We start from the raw sequence: 24,683 nt of genomic DNA, 5'->3' as shown, positions 1-24,683 counted from the left end.
TGGATCACAATTGATGGTACAACCTATTAGACGCATCAAACGTATTATCTTTGAAGGCCTTATATACAGCATGTAACCGAAAACCGGGCAGTAAGTATACCCCTTATTCCGCAGAAACTTCGGAAGATGAAGAATTGCCTTACATGCAGGCCAGAGGTTGTGATATTGAAAGGCTGAAAAATATAAAGCCGAGTGGCTCATTGATTTCCCCTTTCTTTTTTTTGTTTTTTAACAGAGGCGAGGAACGAATACACTACCTTCGCAGGTATAGTCAAGCCAAGTGAAGTCATGAGAGTCTTATTATGTACTCGGTGATGCATACAGGGCTGAAAGCAACCAAGCACGATGAATGTATCTGCTATGCATTGCGCCAAACTCTACCTCACCTTCCAAACCCAAACCAACCACGTTTCCCACCCTTGTTCTCCTGGGCCACTGGCTCCACCTTTGCTTGCGCTTGAGCCGACGAAACAGCAGCCTTACCCTCACGCGGGTAATCAATGTAATTCCACGCCACATCTAAGAATAGCGGTTTGACAGGGATAGGGCGGATTTCAGGTGGGTACGGGACGAGGTTATTCAGGTCAAGGCTGTCGCCAGCGTACTCATGGAGGCGCTCGACGAGCGGGCGCTGGGCGGTTGACTTGTTTGAGGATTGTTCTTGCGCGGATATGCTTTCAAGCGTTACGAGGCCTTGATACTTTGTGACGAGGGCACGAAGTTCATGTTCGAGGGAACTGGCTTGTGCTGGGGAGATGCTTAAGCGCGGGGGGCCGTCAATGTCCATGTCAGTGTTGGCCGTAGATTGGATTGATGCGGCTGCTTTTGATGCGAGGGAGAGCGCTTGAGAGAACAGGGCAAGAGAGTTCTGGGATTTCCCAAGCAGGGCATGGGAGCGGCCGATGGTTAAGGATCTGGTGGTCAATTCGTCAGCGCAAGCAGTTGTGAAGGGACACTGGAGATTATCCTACCGTAAAGCACGGAAGTAAGTGCGCTTTGCTTCGAGCTCTCGGACAAAGTCTGAATCTGCCGCCACGCCCGGTAGCTCAAGGATGAACTCAATGCTTTGGAGTGTGGAATCGTATAAAACCACTCTCTCACGCAGCCGAGTCAACTTCTTTCCGCTGGGCTCATCGTGCTCAGACGTTGCTTTCTTGTTCTTTGGAGACTGTCTCCGACTCGGTTCGAAGGTAATCCCGTCATTCTCGCCGCACAAAACGCGGTTGCGTCCAACTCTCCAGCCGACCAAGGCATAGTTCACGGCGGTTCGTGTTATCTGTAAGCTCTGCATTCTCTTATCGCTTGGGTCCACCCCTTCGCTCGCTAGGTCATCAATGGCCGTCTTAGTGGCATCGACAGCGTCCTGGCTAGCAATAATCACACTATCGTAAGCCGCTGCCTTGTCCTTTGCAGACGCGGAGTTTCCCTCAGGAGCGTTCAACCAGGCGGCAAGTCGAGATTCCTCAGCCGACGCCGCTGCGAGCGCTTGGGATATCATGGCATCCTCTATTGTGACAGTGCGCGACCTCCAAGTAACAGTCTCCGGCAGTTGCTGGACTTGTCCGTCCGCGGTTTGTCGCGTGCCAGCGGCATCTTCTTTCAGGCAATCGGGATTGGCTTTCTCAACTTCAGACCTGATGCTAGAATCGGCTGGAAAGTACTCAATGGCCAATGAGGGTATGGGCTTTGTCCGGGGAAGCTTCATCTGATATGCTGCGTATCGTAGACTTGGGTCGATATTGCCGGACAGAAGATCACGGAATGCATCCTTCTTTGCTGCCTGACCTAGCGCGGTGTAGATGACCCGCGAAACGGAAAAATTTCGAAGGCACTGCTCCCAATTACGCTTCTCCAGATATATAGCCCCCATAAGCGAACTGAGATAAGCCCGCGCTTCGAGCACATCCACGTCGGTAGCCCCAGAGCCGCTTTTATCCTCCAGTAGACCGACCAGCTGGTTAGCATATCCAGCTGCTTTGCTTAGCCGCGAGATTATATGACGCCGAGCGGCACCTGAAATCCCCTTCGCCGACGGATCTGCCGAATGTGTTGATTTCATGTGCATTGCTTGGGCCCACGCCCGTTCCGCACTGAGGAGTAGGACGTGGACGTTTCTGCCGCCATTGCTCATTAGCACTATACAAAAACAAACGTAATCTCCGCCTGGGTACGTACGCCACATTTTCGCCGACAGCTTGGGCACTGATTGGAGGCTTAGAGGTATACTTCCTGCCCTTGGGAGTAGCCTGGCCGAGCTTCTTGCGGATATTGTGCAATTTGCGAGTTGTGTGTGCACGATAAGCGTTATAGTCCCCAGCGACAAGGACTTCCTCTCTCCGAGCAAAGATGAACTCGGTGATATCCATGCTATAGTGGTGTGTGCCCGCAAAGTGGCCTATATTGGGAACGAGTGGTGATTCCAGCAAGTGTTCAATTACCATTAGCGTCAGCGGAGTGGAGGTTGTCGCCCGCCCAATGCCCCCGATCATAAGATGTGCGGCCAAACGTATCGCCGAGACGCTTGTCGGTCTCGCAGCTTGAACCTCCGAAATTTCGAACGCCGTTCACACCACGGTATTCAAGTTGTCCCACCACACATTCTCTGCAACTGTTTGACTCAGTCGCTTCCATAGTTCATTTACTGAGCCTGGGCTTGAAGTCGAGCTCAACAAACCTGTAGGCGAACGCTCAGACTGGTTTTGTTATACAAAAAGCCCTCAGGAGCTTATCGACTGACAGCTTGCCATTCTCCAGGGAAAGGAACAAAATACGATATGCGGCCTCATCTGACGAAGCTACGGTGATATCCAGGCGAAAACCAGGCTTTCGAGGGGGATGCTGGAACGGACGGCGGGATGTGTTGAAAACGCAGGGAGGCGTTTCTTCCGCGATTCCAATGGTGCTCTGCGAACTCGAAACCCCCTCTGCACCCGGCTCGGGCAATATACCAGCAGCTGCTCCGAGAATTCAAAATGGCGACTATCTCCTCGGCGGGTCCTGCGATCTCGCGCCTCGAATACAAGCGGCGACCGAGTTTCAAGCGATTATTCGGCCCCAACGCTCGGATTTCTGTACCCTCACCAGACGCAGGAATTCGTGGCCACCTGCCTACTACGGTCTGCGAGAAATATCTTATCGCGGAGGAGAAGAAGGAGTGGAATCCTCGCCTGCAGAACGTTTGTCTCCAAAACCGGCCCTAATCCGCTAGTTATGCCTGGACAGTCAGTCGACGCTCACAACATCAAGGACCGATCCGGCAATTGGGCGAGAGATAGTCTCCTTGAACTACTGTCACTAGAGGAAGGAATTCTCGACCAGGCCGATAGGGCGTGGCAACTTTATATGTTTGCTGGCCAGCCCTCCGAACTGAATCAGGCTCTGTTCGTGCAGTACAGCAAATCAGGGAAGGAAACAGATCATGTACGAGCAAAGCATTTGTTCTACGAGATGCCAGAAAAATCGCGGTCTACTGAAGACTACTTGACCCTATTAAGATCGCATCTCGCCGTCGGGCAATTGGAGGAGCTGGGAAGCGTCTGCCAGCAGGCGCAGGTAAATGGGCACGGTCTGTCATGCTGGGCTTTGGCTTTAGCTCACTGTATAGAGAGCTCTGACTGGGCCCTAGCGCAGGGCTTATACGAGGCTGTGTGTCCAGTGGATGGACACAAGTTGTGGGACTGCATACTCCCGTTGTTGAACACTTCGTCAGTATTGACCAACCTGCCTAACTTATCCGCGCAACTCCAGAGCCGAGCAAACAACGTAGTAAGTGCAGAGCAAAAAAAGGCCGATTTTGTCAAGTATTTTACTGGCAAGATCTTTGCATCGTCGAATCTTCTCGAGAATATATCAACCGATATCCTTATCCGCCTTCTCCGAGACTTCCACTCAGCGGGTTTTCTCACTTCCCATATTTTTTGGAATCTCATCAGGACTCTTCAGTCTTCTGAACGCAGGGCAATGTTTGTCCGATCCGTGGTCATCTACCGTGACTTCGACTGGCTCATGGACAAAATGCCACCGTCGACTCGGATACTTAATCATTTTCTCAAACAACTCGCGCATTTCGATATTACTGCCAACGTCGAATACTTCCTCGAGCAATATTCGCGCTATCATTCGAAACCGCCCGCAATTGCATACAGACACGCACTTGCCGTTTACTCGAGGGCTGCTGATTCGTCAAGTGTTAACAGGGTGTACGAACAATATGTAGCCCGTTATGGAGAGCGGGTGACTTCGCAATTTTGGAAAATGCGCGCACATCTCCTCTACGCCCATGCCAGGAAAGGTGATGTGCATGAGACGTTAGTTGAGTTTGGCAAGCTATGGAGAAAGACCAGCCGCCGACCGCCTACTCATTGCTGGAATATTCTGCTCACAGCATATGCGAATGCCGGCGATCTTACCGGCTGCTTTTCGCGCTTCAAAATGATGGTCGAGAACAAGGTTAAGCTTGATTCTTACTCATTTGGCATCATCCTGGGCTTATGCGCACACCGGGGTGACATCGACTTAGTTCTTGAAGCGCTCGAGGTAGCCAAGCAACAGCAGGTTCAATTAACAACACCAATGCTCGATACAGTTGTGGAAGCTCATTGCCGAAACAAAAACCTGAAGCAGGCAGAGCATTTCGCAGAAACTTGCCTTAATGTCGATGCAACCGGCTCAAGAGTGAGGATGTGGAACATTCTACTCTGGAATTATGCATTTGAAATGGACTTGGAATCAATCGCTAGGATTCGTTCGCGCATGGATGCCGCCGGCATACCGGCGGACGATATGACCTATGCTGCGTTTCTTCTCAGCTTAGTCCTTCTTCGGCAAACAGACTCGGCGCGTCGAATCCTTAGGACACTCAGTAGAAGTGGACAAATGCACGCCACGCAATTTCACTATGCCCTCGTTTTGTACGGCTATGTCAAAGATCGCAATCGTGACATGGTACAAGTCATCTTCCGTGAGATTCAGGAGCGATTCGGACACCATGGGCCAGGCACGCAGCTTCTTTTCCTGAGGTCTCAACTGCAACGGGATCTGCATCTCATTGCCCAGGCTCAGGCAGAAGAAACTGGAATGGACTCAACGGAAGTTCATTTCATGCATGCGGAGAAGCTCCTGGCCGAAATCATCGAGGATTTCGACCAAGCGAGATTAGTGAAAACAGCCCCAATACCTGGTGCTAGCAGGTTGCCAGTTGCTGAAGCTTTCCCGGCGAGCTATTACGAGCCTCTTATGACCGAGTACGCAAAGAAGGGTAATCTTGACAGGGTTAAGCAGCTGTTCAGCGAGTATGCAAAAGCACGGAGGCAGTCGATTGAGGATGCTCAAGCTAGAGCTCCACTCAGTCTCATTACAAGTTTAATGCTGGCTTATTTGAAGGCAGACCAACTCGAAAAAGTGGATGAATGCTGGAAATTAGCTCATCGCCGAGTGCGGAGCCTGGGCAAGCCCATAAGCGAGCGATTATGGAAGCCGCAAGAACTTCCGGCAACTACCAAGCGACCACCCCTACTACCAGCGTACCGTTTCGAACTCTCTCGACCCTTGTCGTTATATATGCGATCACTTGCTTATCGGAAAAGATTTAGAGAGATAGACGAAGTAGTAGCACAAGTTGAGAGGGATGGGTTCTCCCTGTCGACTTTCAATTGGTCTACGTACGTGCAGATGTTTGCGACCACCGACGATCCGGCGAACACCCTTAAAGCTTTTTCGGTCTTTGAAGAGAAGTTTATGCCAGCGTTCCCAGGATGGAACCACCTTCGGCAATCACATGGTTTCAAGCATTCAAATGTCACTGCTGCTATTGATCTAATGGAGAAGCAACCCTTCCCTAAGCCGCGCGGTATGTTGGGGCCGAAGGGCAAGAGGTATTGGAGCAAGAGACATCCCGAGTTCGCGCAACCGACATATGTCTCGCTTGTATATCTCGCATCTGCTTTACTACGAGCACGGAACAATAGCATTGAAGCCGGAACGGCCGAACTTAGTGCTCTCAACAATGCTGCTCCCAAAACAATCACGGCCATTGCTGCAATGCCACGTCTGCGAGAGAAGTTCCAAGGGGTTCTCCTGCGAGATCGCGCGGAACGTCCTGATAGGGTATTCCCTGAACGAGAACGTTTTGTATGGACGGGCGGCGTCCTTGGTGTCGGCGGTCGTCGCAGACTACCGAACATGGCAGATTTTAACCCACTGAATGCTGAGCCCGATTTGAGCGCAAGTACCGAAGACTCTGACCCTCACCAGACCGTAGAGCCAAGTTGGTCTACGGTAAATTATGAAGATCAGTTCGATCTTCAAGCAGAATCGGCGTTGTTCTCTAGGCGCGAGCAGTTAACGACTGATGAACCGCTGGACGATGAGTCGATACCCAGCGATATGTTGGATCGTGAGCTTCTAGATGCTGTGTTGGCAAAGCAAGCAGACGAAGCTGCACTAGAATCGGAGTCGCAAACTCCGTCTGAGGAGGCACATGAGCGGCTGCACGAGGCGCCAGATGTGCAGCAAGCCCAGAGTGAATCTCACCCGGGTGAGAGCCGCATAAAAGTCTGAGGATCTCCCACGCGATAGCATGAATTGCCTTGGTAGTGTTGTTGGATTGAGCAACGGGTTCTTCACTTGTATATTGTATATAGATGACCCTTATGTACTATAATGTAGTCTAGGACACGATTGTTATATTCTTGAGATATACGAATCTCCAGAAGGCCTAAAGAATGACCTATACCCGCCCTCCACTAGCTCAACCAATACATTGATTGTAGAGAACTCCGTACGCAGTAGACTGTTTCTGTATATTCCTCTTCATTATGGGCTATATACAACGCAATTGCTCGGAGCGGAAAGCTTAATTCACCATCAATTTGTTATAAGATTCCCGGTCAGTCCGCCCACCCTGATAGATCCGCCCATCTTAATAAACTTTTGGCTTTGCCATGGCATTAGTAGCAACTACTAACTAGATACTGCATCAAACATGCCTGGTAGGCCTGATCTCATTTACCCAGGTCAACATAGATGGGGTTGTTTAGTTAAAATATTATATGGACTAGGAAATTTCTCTGGGCATTATTATTTGAGTCTGGGTCTGAACCGCTCGACCAAAAGGTATAAAGACAACTGGTTATCTGATTCTTTTACTATGCAGTTATTAGTTGATGCGAATCGCCTCAGAGCTGCCTAGTATGTTCAATATTTGAGCATGGGATGGGCGGATTGATTGTGGGGCGGACTAATTGGGAATTATGTTAAGTTGGCGCGGAGTTCGCTTAGTCATTCCTCAACGCGTCGTCAGGCGCGTCCCAATTATACCCGATTCGGATTGTGCGCGTAATTTAGAAGAATCTCCATTCCACCTTTCAATGATCTTTTGAATACACAACAGGGCGTCCAGGTCACTCCCGCAGGCTCAAATTGTCTGTGGCACCCGTGCAGAAAAGAACATCTCTTTTATCTATTTATTGCTTCCATTACCCGTCATTGTCCTCAAAACACTATTCTGCCATCGGCGTAATAACTCTTCAGCATGGACGGAGCACAACTCCGTGATGAGGCCGCTCAAGATCGAGTGCGCGCTGCCGTTGAGTTCCTTGATCCCAGTAGGTTTCTATGGACCTCCTATATCTGATATGGCTTACTGACGGCTCTTTTCCTAGGCGATGCTAGAGCGCGTAGGTCCGTTGTTACCTCTTCAAACCCTTTCCTACATCCGAGCCAAACGTTCTGACAAAATTGAGCAGCTACCGAGCAGATATTGTTTTGATGCTCAACCGAAAACTACGTCGCCTGACTGTATGGTCCTCTTACTATAATTGCATTGGCGAAATTCGAATAGGACCCTAATCGTTTCGCATCCAGGTCAGCATTGATGAGATCCGAGCACACAACCGGGAGATGGCAGATGGGTAAGCAGCTATGCCTATACATCACAGTACTTATCTTGCTTACATATGTTGTAGCCTCCTTACATCTCCTTTTGACTGGACACAAGCCTTCGACAGAGCCCTGAAAGATGTTATCAAGACCCTCCCTAACCGCCCGTCGAGCGAAACCGCGGACGAAGTTGTGAGTTTCCTTCGTTCAATAAAGCCGCTTAGCTATCTAATGCATACTAGAATTATTACTGTGCTTACGTCGGCGCATTTGGGGAATTCTCATGTAACCCTAGAACTCTCGGATCCTCGCACCTTAACCGAATGGTTTCCCTTGAGGGGATTGTGACGAAGTGCTCATTGGTTCGACCAAAGATTATTCAGAGTGTTCATTACAATGAGCGAAAAGACAGATTTGTTACAAGGAAATATAGGGATCAGACCATGACAGCCACTGGCGCAACAGTAATGAACATCTACCCGCAGGAGGATGAGGATAAGAACCCAGTAAGTGTTTCGACTCAAATCCGATATATGTGGCTAACTTCCCACTTTGTAGCTCATTACCGAATACGGCTATTGCACGTATATGGATCATCAGACGATATCCATTCAGGAAATGCCTGAACGTGCTCCGGCCGGTCAACTTCCCCGGAGTGTTGATGTGATTGTTGACGATGATTTGGTCGATCGAGCAAAACCTGGGGACAGAATTCAATTGGTGGGAATCTACCGCTCTCTGGGAAATCGAAACGCCAGTTCGGGGTCTTCCACCTTCCGCACAGTCGTTATGGCAAATAATATCATCCAGTTGTCATCGAAGTCAGGCGGAGGGATCGCACAGGCCACTATTACTGACACCGACATTCGAAACATCAACAAGATCTCCAAGAAGAAGCATGTCTTCGAATTGCTGTCCAGCTCCCTTGCTCCCAGTATTCATGGACATGAGTACATCAAGAAAGCCATTCTGCTCATGCTCTTGAGTGGTATGGAGAAGAATCTCGACAACGGTACGCATCTGCGCGGTGACATCAATATCCTCATGGTTGGTGATCCTTCCACCGCAAAGTCTCAGATGCTCCGTTTTGTCCTCAATACAGCCCCACTTGCCATAGCCACGACTGGTAGAGGATCTTCCGGTGTTGGACTCACTGCCGCTGTTACCTCCGACAAGGAGACAGGCGAGCGGCGACTTGAGGCAGGTGCTATGGTTCTGGGAGATAGGGGTGTGGTCTGTATTGACGAGTTTGACAAAATGAGTGATGTAGACCGCGTGGCTATCCACGAAGTCATGGAACAGCAGACGGTCACCATTGCTAAAGCAGGCATTCATACCAGTCTGAACGCTCGTTGCAGTGTCCTGGCTGCTGCTAACCCTATCTATGGTCAATATGATCCTCACAAAGACCCTCATAAGAATATTGCCTTGCCCGACTCCCTACTATCTCGTTTTGATTTACTGTTCGTTGTGACAGACGACATTGAAGATGCCAGAGACAGAATGGTGTCTGAGCATGTTCTTCGCATGCATCGTTATCGCCAACCCGGCACGGAGGAAGGTGCACCTGTGCGAGAACAGCTCAACCAGACATTAGGCGTTGGTATTGATGATGCAGACGACTCCAATCAACCAACTGATGTCTTCGAGAAGTTCAATGCAATGCTTCATGTCGGCATTGCCAACACAAGCAGAGGACGGAAGAAGGACGTTGAAATCCTCAGCATCCCATTCATCAAGAAGTACATCCAATACGCGAAGTCACGGATCAAGCCCGTCCTCACAAAGGGCGCTGCTGACCATATCGTCGCTACCTACTCTGCACTTCGAAACGACGAACTGTCAGCAAATCAGCGACGAACATCGCCAATCACTGCCCGTACCCTAGAGACGCTGATTCGTCTTTCAACAGCACACGCCAAAGCCCGCCTGTCAAGCCGGGTTGAGGAGAGAGATGCCAAGGTAGCGGAGTCTATCCTGCGCTTCGCCATGTTCAAGGAAATCGTGGAAGATGAACGCCGCAAGAGAAGAAAGGTCACCACCTTCGACGACGATTCTGAGTCCAGCGACGACGACTCAGATGAGGATGGCGACGACGACCAAACCCCTACAAACACCTCTGTCACCCCTCGCTCCATCCGAAGAAACCTACGTACCCGAACACCAGCAGCAGCCCGTTCTTCGACAAACGAAGACGTGGAAATGGACGCCGACGGCGACAATGTCTCCGTGGATGAAGATGATCTGTATAATACCATTCCCCGTGGGCAGCGGAACCAGTCGAGCCAATCCCAAATGTCCGTTGCGTCGTCCCGCCCGGCCTCACAGCTCATCGGATCCCAGACAGATACCTCACAAACACAAAATGCATCCACGTCCGCGCCCGCGTCCTCCCAGACGATAACGCCCGCGCGTCTGACAGTCTTCCGACAAGCACTAGGGCCTTTGATGGGCACCGCGCTCTTCTCTTCATCAGACACCGCCGATCTTGAGGAGCTTATTGGTGCCGTGAACGCGGCTATCCGTTCTTCTCGCTCACTAGGCGAATCGGCGGTCTTCCAGCGGCCGGAGGCAATCCAAGCTTTGAAAGCTATGAATGAGAGAAACGAATTGATGTAAGTGGTTGCCTTTACCGTTATTTTCTTCAACATTCATTAATACCTATCTTTTTTATTTACAGGTACCTCGAAGACGACGAGACTGTCTACAGGATTTAGACGATAACTACCTTAGTACATAGTACCTAACGAAAGCCGTCATGTGTTTGGGAATCGGTTGATGGTGGAATACTGCATACTTGGATTTCCCCGTTTGCTCATGAGGGTTACGTATATTTTCTCATAAACTTCAACATCTATTAGTTCATTCTACCAGGCGTTCTTGCGGTGTGTGAGCGGATACGCAATGCAAATATGTTTTCAACTGTTTCTGGCACTGGGCATGTTTTACTCGGAAGTTTTTATTTGAAGAAACAGGTATAGTCCAGTTCAGAGCTCTTGGCCTACTGAAAACGAAAGGACGGTTATCAATGCAATCCAGTCAGCCTTAAATAGAATCTAAATGCTGGGGCTCCTAGCAAGTACTTAGACGAAAAAGAATGAGATATTAGGGAGACTTGAACAAACCAAGACCCCAAATGGAACCGAGATTTATTATGTTGGGTATAATATACTAATATTAAAAACAAACAAGACCAGCATACTGGGCAAGTCGGAGTGGAAAATCATCGGACATCGTCTTCTTTCTTCTCCTTGTTTACAGCCAGTCCAGAGTCGTCTGACGCAATTGACGGCGGGTATACGCCCTCCCGAATCTGCGCTTGCGTCAAAGGAGATAAGCCACGGTTCAGTGTCTTGGATCCGGTCCTCTTTCGGCGTGGGGACTGTTCGATGCTCGAGCCCGGCGTAGATGGTGTGAGGCTACTTCGTCGGGGACGGCCAGAGCCGGATGATCTGGACGGCGGCCGGTCATCCGTGTCGATTGGGGTGGTGCTGCGTGAGGGTGTACGGGAATGCGAGTCGGAACGCGTCGAGCGTCGAAGGGGCGATTTCGATTCATGGGCTAACTTGGAAATGCTCGGGTGCGAATGATGGGCATGACGATGGCCTTTATCGTTTTCAATGGACCTATGTAGTGTGGCGGCGGCGAGCCGACGACGTCGCGACGCGTTCCAGCCAAGTCCAATCCACCAGAACCATGATCCCTCCTGCCGCGCTATCTGGCGCTCTCTTTGTCGCAGTTTCTCGCGCAACTGAGCACGCCGTTCATTTTCCTTATCCCAGAAGTCGGTGCGATAGTCATCCCAGTTACCTCGGAATTCGGGGGAGAACAGCTTCGGCAGCAACAGAAGTCGGATATGGTCTCCTCCCGGACTGAGATCTTCTTCCACAAGCCCGGACTCCGGGTCAATATTGTAGTAATTTTGGAGAAAGCGGCCGCCGCGCTTTTCGGATACCGGCCGGTCGAGGTAGTGGAAATCGCCTACTGCAGAGGTGAAGAAGGGCGTGGAGAACGGGAAGAGAAACGAGAGATACGAAAGCAATTCCTGCCACCAAGGGCCTCGAATCACCACTATCTTGGTGTTCATAGTCCGTAGGCCACGATTTGCGACGGCAAGCCAGCGCCGAGGCCACCGGATTCCACGTTCCCATTGCCCAGTGCCCCAAACCAGGAGTGCTGTTACTACACCTCCAAGGAGCGCGACCCGTTCCCACATCTCGACCATCCAGTATACCGATCCTCCAACTCCCCGTCCGTCTTCACGCGGACGCAGGAACAGCGCGTAGCCAAAGTATGTAATCCATGCTGCGAGCAAGAGCAGGAAGAATGTGTTCTGTCGCCGGCGTTCCCGTAGCGCCAGATACTGAGCCCTGAGTGAGCTCTCGAGAATGAGCAGGTTCAAATAGATTTGCGGGGGGGAAGAAGGCAGTGCTGAAAGAGGATCGTTGGCGGTTGTAGATGAAGGTGTCGATGAAACTGATGCTGTTGATGGGTACGAAGAGGAGCTAGGCTTCAATGGCTCTGCGGACGGGGCTGACAACGAACGTAGACGATTGCTGGGGGCTGGAGAGCCTTTGACTAGCTGATCCAAACTCGGTGCAGCCATGATGAGTGAAGAGAGGTATGGTGGGTTAAGGGCGAATCTGGGAAGACAGCTACGCGACGACGGGAATTTGTACAGAGGAAGACCAGCTGATGTATGTCAATAAGAAGAGCATGGCCGCTGGACAGTGCTGAGCTATATTATCGCATGGAAAGAGGACTTGGAGTGAGGATGAGGATGGAAGTGAAAGTGGGCTGCCTTGCCAGAGTTTCAAGGTTGGGAGTAGGAAAGTTGGGGAGGAATCGGAGGATCGTCTTGTTGGCGGGCACCACTGTCGACCTCCACCATCTTCAAACAGTCTCGTGCTATCTCAACAGCGCATCTATACCTCTCTCTAGCGCCTCTATGTACAAACGATAGTCATCAATCCTTAACGCCGACCCGCCGAATTTCGCTCGTTTGCGTTCTGACGTTGGGACATCCCATTGGGTCGGGGATAATCGGGCTTTGGCGCTCTCAATTACTTTTCTCCGTCATCTTCGCCTCCTTTGTTGCCTACCGGCCATTCTATTATACGACCGAGAGTAACAGACGGAGAGTTCTTCTCCCCTGTTACTCCGCACATTTGCGTGACAAAGTGCCAGCCGCCCGACTTCTTTCGTTACCCATCCACGCGCCCCGACCCAGGGCCCACATTCCCCCGAATATCGTTGTTTCTCGACGTCTGACGTCGTCGATGGCATCAGAATCATTAAACTCGTCTCGAGGCGAGTTACAAGATCAGAATCAACAAAGTTCTTCAGCGAACACTATCCCTCACGCCGCCCGCGGAGCCGCCGCGACTCCGTCGCCAATGGCTTGGTTTCCTCTAGGCTATAAGGAAGGGTTCAGTCAGTGGGTATGATCTCCGTGAAATGCAGAATTGCCACCTGCTGACCTTCATGTAGTGGTCTTCTATACCGGCTGCCGCGGCTGAACATAAAGTCCTTTCCTACTTACCGTACCTCCAACATCAACCGCCCACTCAATTACAGACCGGGAAGACGACCAATGGCTCGAGCGGTGAAACCGCAAGTTTACAATCTGCGGATCAGAGCCAACTCGGCGAGGTGGCGGCTACTTCTACCGGTGACCCGTACGGCCCTCGGCGATGGCTTTCCAGCATGGTGCAGCTCAGTGGCAAGAACCGGGCTCTCAATGAATTCTCCGTGGAGAGAGTAGGGGAGGAGGCAGATCAGCACCTAGTTATGCTACATGGATATGGAGCAGGTTTGGGATTCTTCTACAAGAACTTCGAGCCTTTGAGCCGTCTCCCCGGATGGCAACTCCACGCACTGGATCTTCTCGGCATGGGCCGCAGCACCCGCCCACCCTTTCGCATCAAAGCTAAAGAGCGCGAGGCTGCAATTCGAGAGGCTGAAGATTGGTTTGTAGATGCACTGGAAGAATGGCGCGTCAAACGTAAGATTGAACGCTTCACGCTCCTGGGACACAGTCTGGGCGGCTACATAGCCGTGAACTACGCCCTCAAATACCCGGGACGACTGAATAAGCTCATTTTAGCTTCACCTGTTGGTATACCAGAGGATCCATACGCCATGTCTTCGGATCTCCCCGAGAAACAAGACCAACCCAGCATCGCAGCCGAGGCCGCAACGGTGCCACTCGGAGATGCGCCCAAGGGCGACAACAACATTCTCCTAAAGGGCCCTCCGGCAGATGCCTCGAGAGACCGGCCTCCCCGTCGCACAGTTCCGAAATGGTTTGCATACTTGTGGGAGGCCAACATTTCACCTTTCACCCTCGTCCGATGGGCTGGACCACTTGGTCCCCGCCTCGTCTCGGGCTGGACATCGCGCCGCTTCTCACACCTCCCCGCCGATGAAGCTAAAGCCCTCCACGACTATTCATACTCAATCTTTAGCCAGCGTGGTAGCGGCGAGTACGCTCTCGCGTATATCCTTGCACCAGGCGCGTTCGCACGCAGTCCCCTCATCCGCCGAATTCAGGACGTCGGCCGACAGATGATCCCCGCCTCCGTACCTTCTTCTCCATCCTCCTCTTCCTCCACGACAAATCCCACAGAGGTGGTCAAGCCGCGTCGCGAGACCGGTATCCCTATCGTCTTCATGTACGGCGATCACGACTGGATGGACTACCGCGGCGGCCAGGCGGCCGCAGCCAAAATCCGGGAGGAGAAGCGCCGTGTCCTGGAAAATGCTACGGCCGAAGAACGCGCAGCAGATAATGGCTCAGCCAAGGTCGTTATGATCAAAAATTCAGGGCATCATGTCTATCTCGATGGGTGGGAGCAGTTTAATGACACTGTCCTTGCGGAGATGGAAGATGTCGCGAAGAGAGAGAGGGCAAAGCGGTGATTACTCTCAACATACTGTTTATGATTTGTTTATTAGCGTTGATTCTGAGCACGGGTTTTGGTATTGATAAGGTGTACAGATCAGCGAAGCTTCGGTACCTTTATTAGGAGTAGTTTTGAGGCTTGCCAGTTACAGTTAGGTAGGCGACAGAAGCTCCAGCTTCTATAGAAGTAGATAGGTATGAAAACCAATAGAAATGAAAATCTCTTAGCTTTATTTTTGGTCATCACTCATTATTGAAACGACTCAGTATATCGGAACAAAGCCAAAACATTTCTTGCGTAGATGCGAATCAGGTCATCAGGTCATCATGTCTCTTATAGAAGATATCTCAGAACAGTCAAGAACCAGCAATGGCTTGAACATCAACTTTCTTTGGGCGATCAAGGTAGTATCAGCGACTCCCTAAACTGTGGACTTGGTGGGCCGGGGCTTTCCTAGTACCTCCACATTCTTGTGCAGCAGTAGCAATCTTAGCCGGCTTGCGCTCTTCATTCGGGGTCGTATTGCTGGTCGTCTGAGCCCCAGTACCAGCGCTCGCACTCAGCGGCTGCAAGGCAAAGTAACCACCTGTACCTACATTGGGTCCTCTAGCCCAAGAACTAGACACTGAGGCAAACCCGGTAGTCTGATTCTGTCTCCAGTGCTCAGAGAGCGAGGTATGAGACTTTGAACGCAGAGCGTCGCTTCTGGACTGTGTAGCCATCTGTGTTTGGGTCCGTCCGCGGCAAGAATCCAGACCCTGATATTGATTTTGATTCTGAGCTTGACGGAGGTGGACCTGCGAGGCTGAAAGGATCCCAAGTCGAGACACAGATCCCGACAGCGCAAGTGCGGAAGTCGTCGCTGACCTGCGATGATGTCGCTTCTGACCTTTATTCTTGCTCCATTTAGGGTCTGTCACTGCTGAGACTGTAGACGGCATGCCCCCGATACTATTCTTGCTGCTGCGAGTCCGCCAGGGGAGGTGCGGTTGTGGATCTGGGGAGATCGAGGCGTCGCCGCCACTGCTACCGCCGTGGGTAGCCTGCGCGAGATTATGCATACTTGCGCTGTTGCTGTGGTTGCTATGACGGAGCATCAGAGGGAAATGTTGCGAGGGGAGTTCGAGGCGGCTGTTCATGGACAGCCAGGCGATATCGTCAACTTCATCACTGATGCTGTTTGACTTGGACGAGGACGGTGTCGTGTGGCCGGAGCGGTAGCCCGGGGATTTCGTGTACGAGGGTGGACAGCGCCAGCCTCCTAGGCCTTCGAAGTCGCGGTCTTCGTCGCCGTTTATGAGGCCGAAAAAGCCGGAGGAGTTTTTGTGCTGCGTGATATTGGTACTATTGTTTCTTTGTTTGTTCTCATATTTCAAGTTCATGGTAGGAAGGGTATCTTGGCTATCTATAAGCGGGTTTGAGGAGCCCATGCGCGGACCAAGAGAAGGACGGCCACTCCAGCTTTGAATTTGATCCTGGTTCCGAACGGCGAGCGGGGTGTGTAGGATACTATAGTCTGAGGAGCGGCGTCTAACCGGGGTGTTGGGGCCCGAGACGCTGAAGCTGAGGAGAGACCAGTTTGGGGAAGGGGGAATGGTGAAGAGATTTGTCACAAGGGCGTAGCATAGCTCGATTGAGATGATAGCGAGTTGAAGAGAGAGCGCTACCACGGAGAAGAAGATAGTGATGAAGGCGGTTATGATGAGGGGGATAGAGATTAGGATGAGGAATGGGAGGGTCAGCAGCGTTATAGTGGTGGACATGTAGGCGGCTAACTGTCCTGGTACGTTGCTAGTTTTCAAGTTGCACAGAGAAGCTCTGTAGAAAAGCAGGCCACGCCCAATGCTTCATAACTGTATCCAGACGATGCAGAATCATTGGAGCCAGAAATCAGTCTCTCGTGGCGTTCGTCTCTGCAGCATTAATATATGTTGGATGACCGTTAAAGATGCGGAGAAAGCATGTGATCGATAACTGCCTCAGGCACCAACACAGTCTCAACATTACATCAGTCGCTTCTCATTATCCGGAAGACACTTACTCCAAAACTGTTCCAATCAGTATAACGAACCATGAACCAGCCTGAATTTCAAGAGGAGCCGGAATTTCCTTGGGGAATTGGCGTCTTCGACGCTCATTGCCACCCTACTGACACCATGGCGAGCATCGCCGATATACCCCGCATGAAAGCAACAGCACTTACAATCATGTCCACACGAGCTGACGACCAAGACCTGGTCTTTCAAGTCGCGACCCAGCTTGCCAAAGAATCTGGCGATGGGAATGAGGACGCACGGCGCGTTCTTCCCTGTTTTGGCTGGCACCCATGGTTCTCGCACCTGATCATGGATGACACAACACCATCTAACGATGATCAAAAGGAGATTGATGAAAACACCAAAAAATCACACTACAGCCGAGTTCTAAAACCATCTCCAGACGAGGCTTTCACATCCTCTCTTCCAACCCCCAAACCCCTCTCGCAGCTCTTATCAGAAACGCGGACCAGACTACAGGCATTCCCTGCCGCCCTCGTCGGCGAAGTTGGTTTGGATCGCGCCTTTCGACTGCCCCAGCCCTGGACGCAAGAGGAGCACGACGCCCGAGATGGCGCGATGACGCCTGGGTCGCGCGAGGGCCGCCGGCTTTCTCCCTACCAGGTCAGGCCGGAGCACCAGAAAGCTGTTCTGGAAGCTCAGTTGCGTCTGGCCGGAGAATTGCAGCGGCCGGTATCTGTGCATAGTGTGCAGGCACATGGGGCCGTGATTGAGGTCTTCAAGGGTCTTTGGAAAGGGCATGAGCGGAAGGTCGCTTCACGGCGCGAGCGGAAGCGCCGACATAGTCATGCCGAGGCGCATGCGGGAAGCGATGATGAAGATGCGCAAGGCGGGCAGACCTCACATAGTGCAGGCACAAGGGAACGCGAAGCCCTCCCCTTCCCGCCACGGATATGCATGCACTCCTATTCGGGTCCCGCAGAAACCCTAAAGCAATTCCTGCAGCCGTCGAACCCATCAGACGTCTATTTCTCTTTTTCAAGCGTTATCAATTTCTCCCATCACTCTGACAAGTCTGTTGCAGTGATCAAGGCTCTACCCGACGACAGGGTGTTAATTGAAAGTGATCTGCATATTGCCGGGCAACAGATGGATGATCGGCTCGAGGAGGTCACTCGGCAGATTTGTGAAATCCGCGGGTGGGATCTGCGGCAAGGGGTGCAGCAGCTGGCGGATAATTGGAGACGCTTTGTGTATGGTGACGCGCTGCCAGATTCATCAAATAGTTGATACATTCCAGCAGACGACGTACATACGATTTAAGACATAGAAATGACGTATTTAAAGATTTGATGTGGCTGGGCTGGTTTCTGCAGACTGATTGAGCCCCTGGCTCCTGATGGACACTAAACCGGAAAAGGGAACCAACATGCATATCAATCATCTACACCGTTGTGATAGCACGTCTTCAAGCGAAGTACTCTGTACTACGCGACTACATGACTAGTAGACCAAGAATTGTTATGTAAAAAGATGCCGATATCCATTAAGTAGATACACGAACAGAATCAAGAAAGGTCAAGAAATGGAAAAAAGAGAATATGTTTGAGTGCCCGCACAAGGAGACATTACGGAACATCAAATCATGCAGCTATCCCTCAATCCTCTCAGCACTTAGAAAGCAAGAACAGCGGCGACACCGGCAGCAACAGCACCGAAGCTGACGACGTTACGGCCAGCAGCACCAGTGAACTGAGGAGGAGCAGGGGTGAAGGTAGGGGTCCAGACGGGAGCGGAGGGGGTCTGGATGAGCGTGCTGGAGCCGGTAGGGATGACAGGAACAGAGGTGGTAGCACCGCCAGTGGGCTGATCCTCAGGGCAGGTAGTGGTGGTGACGACGGTGGTCTCGGTGATGGTGGAAGAAGGAGCCTGGGTGGGCTCAGGAGCAGTGCTGGTAGGGGCGGAGGAGCTGGTTTCGCCCTGGCCGTAGTTGGGGTTGCTGATACCGAACTGGGTGGACCACTGGTAGGCACCCTTGTTGGGGCCGGACTCGACAACGAGAAGAAGACCGTAGTGGGTGACATCGGGCTCGAGCTCGGTGCTGGGAGTCCACTCAAAGTGACCGCTGTTGCCAATGTTCTCGGCAATGGCATACAGAGGCTGGACGTTGGTGCTGGGGCCACGGAGGAGAACCAGAGAGACGGAGCCCTCGGTAGTGGGATCCCAGGTGATGGTGTAGGGCTTGCCAGCAGGGACCTGCTCCTGGAGACCAGGAGTCAGAATGGCGTTGCCGCTTGGGCCGACAGAGTAGTCGGGGGTGGTGTAGGCAGTAGCCATGGCCACGAGGGCGGAGATCAGACCGGTGGAGAAGAAACGCATTGTGTTGATGTGTTCTGAATTATCGTGAAGATATGGAGTCGTAAGAGGAGGGCCAGGATTCGCAGGGATAGGAAAAGAGCGACTGGTCTTCAAAGGAGAGACTGGATGTAGGGATGTCTTAAAAGAATGACTGGAGGGCGCAATGCACGTCCGAGTTGGATAAAAGAGGGAGAGGCTGAGTAGAAAGGTGGGAGCGAGGAGAGAAAAGAAAGACGAAAGAGGGGGGGCGCAGGGAAACAGCTCATATTAACTGCACGGAGTTCAGGCACAAGGTGACAAGGTCCATCTCGCAAGCTAAGCCGACACGCTACTCTAGTCTCTCTAGCGGGAGTCCTGTATTTTTGCTCGTTATTTCCTGCTCAAGCCTGCGGCTCATGTTTGTAGTGGGTCGACCGAGAGATTACACGAGGAAAGAGACGGGGTCTGATTGACGGGTCACAGACACGAGCGAGCAATTGGATGTAACGGCAACGCGGGTTCAGTCCAGAGAGTCTGGTATCCCTGCATTGTTCGTGTTAAGACAGCATGCTGTTGGCGGCTTGGAAGCTGGAATGTGATTGACGGTACTGGGCGACAGGTTCACGCGCAATGAAGGAGACCAAGGGAGGGGCAAGGAGGAGGAGGAGAAGCTGAGATTCAACGTTGACTTGCTGGACGCTGACTGGACCAGAGTCCACCGGGGAGACCATTTTAGTCCGTCGTTGGGCTGGAGCACGAGATGAACCCTTGAACTCAGGATTGGTGGAGATTCAGCCTAGTATCAGCAAGGAAATTACATATTTCGCACAACTGTGCTATTGGGGCTCAGCACAAGTCGCGAAAATTGCAGAAAAAGTTACTTTTGTTCAGCTTGGCTCTGAGGATCTCAGAGTCAGTAGAGGCTTGAAACGGTCTGGTTCGTGGATTGGTAGGCGGCTGTGCCTGAAATTGAGGTGTTATTACAGTTGGGACTTGACAGCACCATTGACCAGCATCCTTTTCATGGAACAAAAACAAGCCGGCTGATTCTCGGGAGCGCTGGGCGCACGATTCACGCAATGGAGACTGTCTATCTGGTCCCTGGGGAGCTTTGGCCGGTTGGAAATTGTCATTGGCCAGTCGAATTATCCTCGTATTTATAGTAAGCGAGTTAAGCTGAAAGGTACCATGGTACCTGGTGATAGACTGGCCCAGGGCCCTGTAAGACAGCACCGGCATAGAGATCAATCATTTCTTACGAGATCCTCTCTGCTGGCTGAAAGCCAACTCTTATTATTTATGAAGCTGCGCGTACGAAAAATGATCCCTCAAGGGGATCATACCAAGATAAAGTCGATGAACTCGATGAAGTCATATTCATCCCACGTTCTGAAGAGAAATTTAGAAGCGATCCTTGAGAGCATCATCTCCTGTTCCTGAGCGCTAAATGGGGCAGTGGCGCACGGTCAAATCTTAGGCCCAGGTCCGGAAATTGTCTCAGACAATTGAAATGAGGCTAAGGCTGCCGATAAGCTGATTGGATCGCGCTTTGAATTGTGGAAGTGCCGATTGATTATGATGAAATTGGGATTGGGGTTATTCTTAGCATATTTGAGTCGGCGGGCATACGACCTCGAAGCCGCGAAGCTGGAAGACCAGAGTAAAGGCCAAAACAGGACCAGGAACTGCCAGGAACTGCCAGAGCAGTAAACCACCGCTGTCTGACAGATTAGCCTCGGCTCGGCATACTGCACAAAAAAAAACGTCTTGCAAAGAAACGATCTGTGTAACGCTGCAGGCTCTCGCTTACAACGTTCATCAAGTACTGGCGGTCTAGATGTCCGTTGGGTCGTTGGTGGAATAGAGGCGTTTCGCTGTGCCTGTCCTGCGCGTGTGCCGACTACTGCACCTAGCGATGCGCCGAGACCATTACAGCGCTTCTTAGTTCGAAGAGGTTTCCTATCCTGGACGCGCGACCGGTCCCTGAGGCTCAGATTCAACCAACGGCCAGCGTGGCGGTATGACTCAGAAGTGTACGCGAAGTTCTGCAGTTGGGGGCGTGATGTGAGACCAAGGACGTCGGTGTTTGCTTTTACCTTCAGTCCCATTCGGGAAGGAGGGTCACCCGCCAGGCTGCCACGATAATCTCGTTTCCCTTTCACAACTTAAGCATCACAACTTCCACCTCAATTATCTTGAAACTGGATGATCTCTCTCGGCCCGTTTCCGGTCCCTCTGTCATTTAGGCGTTAATCTGACCTGCCGAGTGACCCGTGCCGTTGAAATTTATCGCAAATTGCGAATTTCCACCTGATCTTGATGGGATCTCGACTTTCGAGCTAAATTGCGACTAAGGCCAAAAAGATCAACTCTCAGCCTCTTGACCGAACGGAAGTTCCTCCGGTATACTATTCTCTCGGTCGACTAGGCAAACGCTAGCCTTGCGTTTAGCTCGTTACCACTGTAACCTCAGGATGGCTTATGACTTGATTTGAGATTCTTCTAACAGGTCCCACGCACTCGGGAGAAATGCCTGGCCCCATCAGGGTGGGAGAGACAGAGTGGGCCGCCAGAGGTGTCCACGACTCCATTTTGCCTAAGGTTTGGTTGATTCTGGCTCGTTAAGGCTGACATTGGATTCGTCGCATCAAGTACAGGCGAGTCGAGCCTGGCAGACACCAGGCGCAGGCAGAGCTTGAGGTAAGTCTTGAACACAACCTCTGTTACCGTACCATCCCTAACCCTGCAGCGTAAATAAATAATGGTAGACTATTTTACATTTTTAACGCCAGTGCGTCGTTGTCTGCACCTATGGCACAGCCAGTGATCTGGCCCAGGCATGTCGGGAAGTCGGCCTGCGATTGCCGGACTGCGTATACAACGTATAAAAGGTTACGATGCGCTAGCTTTAGGCCGAAAATCGGAGATGCCGTTATGGATAAGGAGAAGTTAGACAAGGTCAGCCTCCAGGCCCAAAACAGGCTCACCGGATTCGAGGTACCATGGGTCCACCTCAAGACTAATGGAATAGGTCACATACACACATGCCAACTGCAGTTTGTTTATGCATACGCTTGAGGAGGATATTTCTTGCTGGTATCGCTCATGTATTGCTTATATCGTCAAATCGTCCTGAAAGCCTGGTATCCATCATACTATGGGCCTATACAATACACCCGTAGTGAGCCAGCCACTACTCCAGTCATCAGTGAGCTTCGTCTCTCTACTCCACCCAGGTAATTGTCTTTGTTTGCAGCCACTCGTCATAGCCAGCGGTGCCACCGAAGCGGCCAAATCCACTGCTCTTCCATCCACCGTGAGGCAAAGTCGGCTCATCGTGGACCGTCATTGAGTTGATATGAACAGCACTGGCGATTCTGGTCAGCACATAGCTCTTTGGAGAAATAAGGGGTAAGAACAAACGTACCCAGACTCAATCTGCTTGGCCACCCTTAGACCCCTGAACAGATTGCTCGTAAACACAGCCGATGTGAGGCCATATTCTGTGTCGTTGGCCACCTTGATGGCTTCCTCCTCACTGTCAACAACGATCAGGGACACTGTCGGTCCGAAAGACTCTGTGGCATAGAGGTCCATCTCCTTAGTGACGCCTCCAACGATAACGGGGCGCAGAGCGTTTGCGCATGGCTCGCTTTCTCTAGGGTCGCCAAATACGACAGTGGCGCCCTTACCGATCGCATCAGATACCAGGCCTTGGTTTTTCTTTACCGCAGCGGCCGCCACGAGGACAGGTGCCGGCGCGTTCTTGCCGAAAATCTTCTCGGATGTTTCAACGAGTAACTTTTGGAATTTCTCCGCAACAGGGCGTTGAACTACTATGCGCTCTGTCGACATGCAGATTTGGCCAGACTAATGGTTGGTGTTAGCATTCATTGGGCTTCCGCGAATCACCGTCCATTGAACGGGTTACTTACGTTCAGAAAAGCCCCCAGTGTGCAGCCCATTGCAGCCTTCTCCAGGTCGGCATCATCTAGAACAATCGCGGAGGCTTTACCACCCAGCTCAAGCAGAACCGGCTTGATGTACTTTCCAGCGGTGGAGGCAATGATCGAACCAACAAGGGTGCTACCCGTGAAGCTAATCTTGCGCACGTCTGGGTGGGCAATAAGCGCATTGGTGACCGCGGGCGCATCTGAGGTCTTGTGATAGATCACGTTCAGACAGCCTGCGGGAAGTCCAGCTTCCCGGAGAACATCTCCGATCAACCAGAAACATTTCGGAGACAACTCAGAGCCTTTGAGAATCGTCGTATTTCCAGCAGCCAAAGGGAGAGCGACTGAACGAGTTCCGAGGATAAAAGGAGCGTTCCTGGAGGCGAACATTGGTTAGCGATACTGCTTCCTTCCTCTAAAGAAACACACGTACCAGGGCGCGATCCCTAGAACAACACCATATGGCTGCTTTATCACCAACGCGCTTTGCCCTTCTTCAGCAACAATTGGCGCTTTTCCTTCAACGGTAGGAATCATTCCAGCGAAGTCCCTCAAGAACGAAACGCTTGCCATGAATGTCACCTCCACAAACATCCTGCCGGCTCCTGTTTCCTCCATCTGGGTTTTGATGAACTCCTCCTTTCGTGAGAGCATGATATCGGCAGCCTTGCTCAGTATCGCCCTGCGCTCGTACGGATGCGTCTTGCTCCAGATAGGAAAGGCAGCTTTCGCAGCCGCCACGGCGCGGTTTGCATCGTCAACGGATGCGCCAGCGCAACGGTGGAGGAGTTCGCCTGTTGCCGGGTTATGGACCTCCACTACGTTGTCCGTGACGACTGACTCATTGTTGATTATGAGCGGAAGCATTGCTTTATCTTCGTTGGTGTGATTTGAGGCCATTTCGTCGAGAGTATAACAGCAATCGAAATTCTGTGTGCGGGGAGGACGAAAAATCTGTTGGTTTCGGGAACGTGGGGGGAAGGGAATATAAGGAGCTCAGCTCTCAAGTATGGCCCATGACCCATTCATTGACCCAGAATCTTTATCCGGAAGGCACTGTGAAGGTCCTATCCATTAATTATTGAGACGTGAAGCCAGGAGTGCCAGTGAGCCACTCAAATGAGAAAGAATTTCGAGCGCGGTTCGGGAAGCGTGGGGCCGGCAATTCTTTTGATAACGCTGGCCGTTAACGAGTGCTCAAGGAGACCACCATTGGACAGTGAACGCTGTTTCCCCTCACCGAACCACGAGTCCTTTGATTCGGCTCTTGATCGCGGGGTATACCCAGCTGACCCTGATGGCCGCTGGGTCGAGCTCACTCCTGCCCCATAGAGCAAAGCATCAACCTGCGTAATAGACATGCAGTGTCCGAGTGGGGTTCTCATTGGCCCCTCTCTTTCTTGAATTCCCCTTTCCCCCGCAGCGGTTTTGCGTAAAACCGTAAATCCGAACAAATGGCGCTGGGGTACTTAAATGCCCTTTCAAGAGCCGACTCTTTTTCGTGGCCGCGCATTCGTATACAATGCTTGGGGCTTTCTGCGGACTTAGACGAATGACAAGGTAATGGTACGGCTTGTATGCTCGGAAAAAAGGCCCTTCTTAACAAGCAGAAA

The 24,683-nt window shown here is 51.6% G+C and overlaps 10 protein-coding genes across 10 annotated transcripts; 4 read left to right on the top strand and 6 right to left on the bottom strand.

The window, feature by feature from the left end:
* Positions 1-11: 11 nt before the first annotated feature.
* On the bottom strand, positions 12-2,433 carry BDW70DRAFT_37690 (signal recognition particle subunit SRP68). The gene is made up of 3 exons (XM_073743870.1): positions 2,176-2,433; positions 972-2,114; positions 12-914 (listed from the first exon to the last, which is right to left on the bottom strand). Exons 1-3 carry the CDS (start codon positions 2,364-2,366, stop codon positions 383-385), a joined length of 1,866 nt encoding a protein of 621 aa, XP_073600535.1. The 5' UTR covers positions 2,367-2,433; the 3' UTR covers positions 12-382.
* Positions 2,434-2,599: 166 nt separating this feature from the next.
* Positions 2,600-6,648, top strand: BDW70DRAFT_37687 (putative translation regulator (Cya5)). The gene is made up of 2 exons (XM_073743869.1): positions 2,600-2,676; positions 2,755-6,648. The coding sequence occupies exon 2, from the start codon at positions 2,836-2,838 to the stop codon at positions 6,556-6,558; it is 3,723 nt and encodes a 1,240-aa protein (XP_073600534.1). The 5' UTR covers positions 2,600-2,676; positions 2,755-2,835; the 3' UTR covers positions 6,559-6,648.
* Positions 6,649-7,378: 730 nt separating this feature from the next.
* Positions 7,379-10,772, top strand: BDW70DRAFT_37685 (MCM DNA helicase complex subunit MCM3). The gene is made up of 8 exons (XM_073743868.1): positions 7,379-7,604; positions 7,662-7,680; positions 7,746-7,797; positions 7,864-7,910; positions 7,965-8,070; positions 8,121-8,384; positions 8,437-10,493; positions 10,559-10,772. Exons 1-8 carry the CDS (start codon positions 7,532-7,534, stop codon positions 10,593-10,595), a joined length of 2,655 nt encoding a protein of 884 aa, XP_073600533.1. The 5' UTR covers positions 7,379-7,531; the 3' UTR covers positions 10,596-10,772.
* Positions 10,773-10,986: 214 nt separating this feature from the next.
* BDW70DRAFT_126563 (Spo7-like protein) lies at positions 10,987-12,087 on the bottom strand. The gene has a single exon (XM_073735110.1). The coding sequence runs from the start codon at positions 11,963-11,965 to the stop codon at positions 11,102-11,104; it is 864 nt and encodes a 287-aa protein (XP_073600532.1). The 5' UTR covers positions 11,966-12,087; the 3' UTR covers positions 10,987-11,101.
* Positions 12,088-13,157: 1,070 nt separating this feature from the next.
* On the top strand, positions 13,158-14,799 carry BDW70DRAFT_146703 (putative alpha/beta hydrolase; the record flags this gene model as incomplete). Its single annotated transcript, XM_073738615.1, has 2 exons — positions 13,158-13,319; positions 13,369-14,799. 2 exons carry the CDS (start codon positions 13,158-13,160, stop codon positions 14,797-14,799), a joined length of 1,593 nt encoding a protein of 530 aa, XP_073600531.1.
* Positions 14,800-15,193: 394 nt separating this feature from the next.
* BDW70DRAFT_146702 (uncharacterized protein) lies at positions 15,194-16,546 on the bottom strand (the record flags this gene model as incomplete). The annotated part of the gene is made up of 2 exons (XM_073738614.1): positions 15,194-15,349; positions 15,380-16,546. The coding sequence occupies 2 exons, from the start codon at positions 16,544-16,546 to the stop codon at positions 15,194-15,196; spliced, it is 1,323 nt and encodes a 440-aa protein (XP_073600530.1).
* Positions 16,547-16,849: 303 nt separating this feature from the next.
* On the top strand, positions 16,850-18,093 carry BDW70DRAFT_37668 (TatD family hydrolase). Its single transcript, XM_073743867.1, has one exon. It carries the CDS (start codon positions 16,856-16,858, stop codon positions 18,068-18,070), a length of 1,215 nt encoding a protein of 404 aa, XP_073600529.1. The 5' UTR covers positions 16,850-16,855; the 3' UTR covers positions 18,071-18,093.
* A 152-nt stretch (positions 18,094-18,245) lies between these two features.
* On the bottom strand, positions 18,246-19,561 carry BDW70DRAFT_37455 (GPI anchored serine-threonine rich protein). Its single transcript, XM_073743864.1, has one exon. It carries the CDS (start codon positions 19,157-19,159, stop codon positions 18,455-18,457), a length of 705 nt encoding a protein of 234 aa, XP_073600528.1. The 5' UTR covers positions 19,160-19,561; the 3' UTR covers positions 18,246-18,454.
* A 909-nt stretch (positions 19,562-20,470) lies between these two features.
* BDW70DRAFT_37509 (uncharacterized protein) lies at positions 20,471-21,577 on the bottom strand. The gene has a single exon (XM_073743865.1). The coding sequence runs from the start codon at positions 21,223-21,225 to the stop codon at positions 20,584-20,586; it is 642 nt and encodes a 213-aa protein (XP_073600527.1). The 5' UTR covers positions 21,226-21,577; the 3' UTR covers positions 20,471-20,583.
* A 690-nt stretch (positions 21,578-22,267) lies between these two features.
* BDW70DRAFT_37585 (aldehyde dehydrogenase) lies at positions 22,268-24,079 on the bottom strand. The gene is made up of 4 exons (XM_073743866.1): positions 23,504-24,079; positions 23,053-23,446; positions 22,545-22,987; positions 22,268-22,485 (listed from the first exon to the last, which is right to left on the bottom strand). Exons 1-4 carry the CDS (start codon positions 23,968-23,970, stop codon positions 22,341-22,343), a joined length of 1,449 nt encoding a protein of 482 aa, XP_073600526.1. The 5' UTR covers positions 23,971-24,079; the 3' UTR covers positions 22,268-22,340.
* Positions 24,080-24,683: the final 604 nt, after the last annotated feature.

This window comes from Aspergillus foveolatus, assembly GCF_047715535.1.
Source record: "Aspergillus foveolatus strain CBS 279.81 unplaced genomic scaffold BDW70scaffold_2, whole genome shotgun sequence".
NCBI lineage: Eukaryota > Fungi > Ascomycota > Eurotiomycetes > Eurotiales > Aspergillaceae > Aspergillus > Aspergillus foveolatus.
The sequence above is the reverse complement of the archived record's forward strand: the minus strand, read 5'-3'. Positions and strand labels throughout refer to the sequence as shown.

What these genes read in the sequence shown, in the direction of transcription:
- BDW70DRAFT_37685 (XM_073743868.1), top strand. Translation starts at nt 7,532, where the DNA reads ATGGACGGAGCACAACTCCGTGATGAGGCCGCTCAAGATCGAGTGCGC. An exon ending in AGGATGAGGATAAGAACCCA is followed by an intron (nt 8,385 to 8,436) that starts GTAAGTGTTTCG and finishes CCCACTTTGTAG; the next exon opens with CTCATTACCGAATACGGCTA. An exon ending in AATGAGAGAAACGAATTGAT is followed by an intron (nt 10,494 to 10,558) that starts GTAAGTGGTTGC and finishes TTTTATTTACAG; the next exon opens with GTACCTCGAAGACGACGAGA.
- BDW70DRAFT_37668 (XM_073743867.1), top strand. Translation starts at nt 16,856, where the DNA reads ATGAACCAGCCTGAATTTCAAGAGGAGCCGGAATTTCCTTGGGGAATT.
- BDW70DRAFT_37509 (XM_073743865.1), bottom strand. Translation starts at nt 21,225, where the DNA reads ATGGGACTGAAGGTAAAAGCAAACACCGACGTCCTTGGTCTCACATCA.
- BDW70DRAFT_126563 (XM_073735110.1), bottom strand. Translation starts at nt 11,965, where the DNA reads ATGAACACCAAGATAGTGGTGATTCGAGGCCCTTGGTGGCAGGAATTG.
- BDW70DRAFT_37687 (XM_073743869.1), top strand. Translation starts at nt 2,836, where the DNA reads ATGCTGGAACGGACGGCGGGATGTGTTGAAAACGCAGGGAGGCGTTTC.
- BDW70DRAFT_37455 (XM_073743864.1), bottom strand. Translation starts at nt 19,159, where the DNA reads ATGCGTTTCTTCTCCACCGGTCTGATCTCCGCCCTCGTGGCCATGGCT.
- BDW70DRAFT_37690 (XM_073743870.1), bottom strand. Translation starts at nt 2,366, where the DNA reads ATGGATATCACCGAGTTCATCTTTGCTCGGAGAGAGGAAGTCCTTGTC. An exon ending in GCTGTCGGCGAAAATGTGGC is followed by an intron (nt 2,115 to 2,175) that starts GTACGTACCCAG and finishes CAATGGCGGCAG; the next exon opens with AAACGTCCACGTCCTACTCC. An exon ending in ACTTACTTCCGTGCTTTACG is followed by an intron (nt 915 to 971) that starts GTAGGATAATCT and finishes ATTGACCACCAG; the next exon opens with ATCCTTAACCATCGGCCGCT.
- BDW70DRAFT_37585 (XM_073743866.1), bottom strand. Translation starts at nt 23,970, where the DNA reads ATGGCCTCAAATCACACCAACGAAGATAAAGCAATGCTTCCGCTCATA. An exon ending in GTTCTAGGGATCGCGCCCTG is followed by an intron (nt 23,447 to 23,503) that starts GTACGTGTGTTT and finishes GTTCGCCTCCAG; the next exon opens with GAACGCTCCTTTTATCCTCG. An exon ending in CACTGGGGGCTTTTCTGAAC is followed by an intron (nt 22,988 to 23,052) that starts GTAAGTAACCCG and finishes ACCAACCATTAG; the next exon opens with TCTGGCCAAATCTGCATGTC.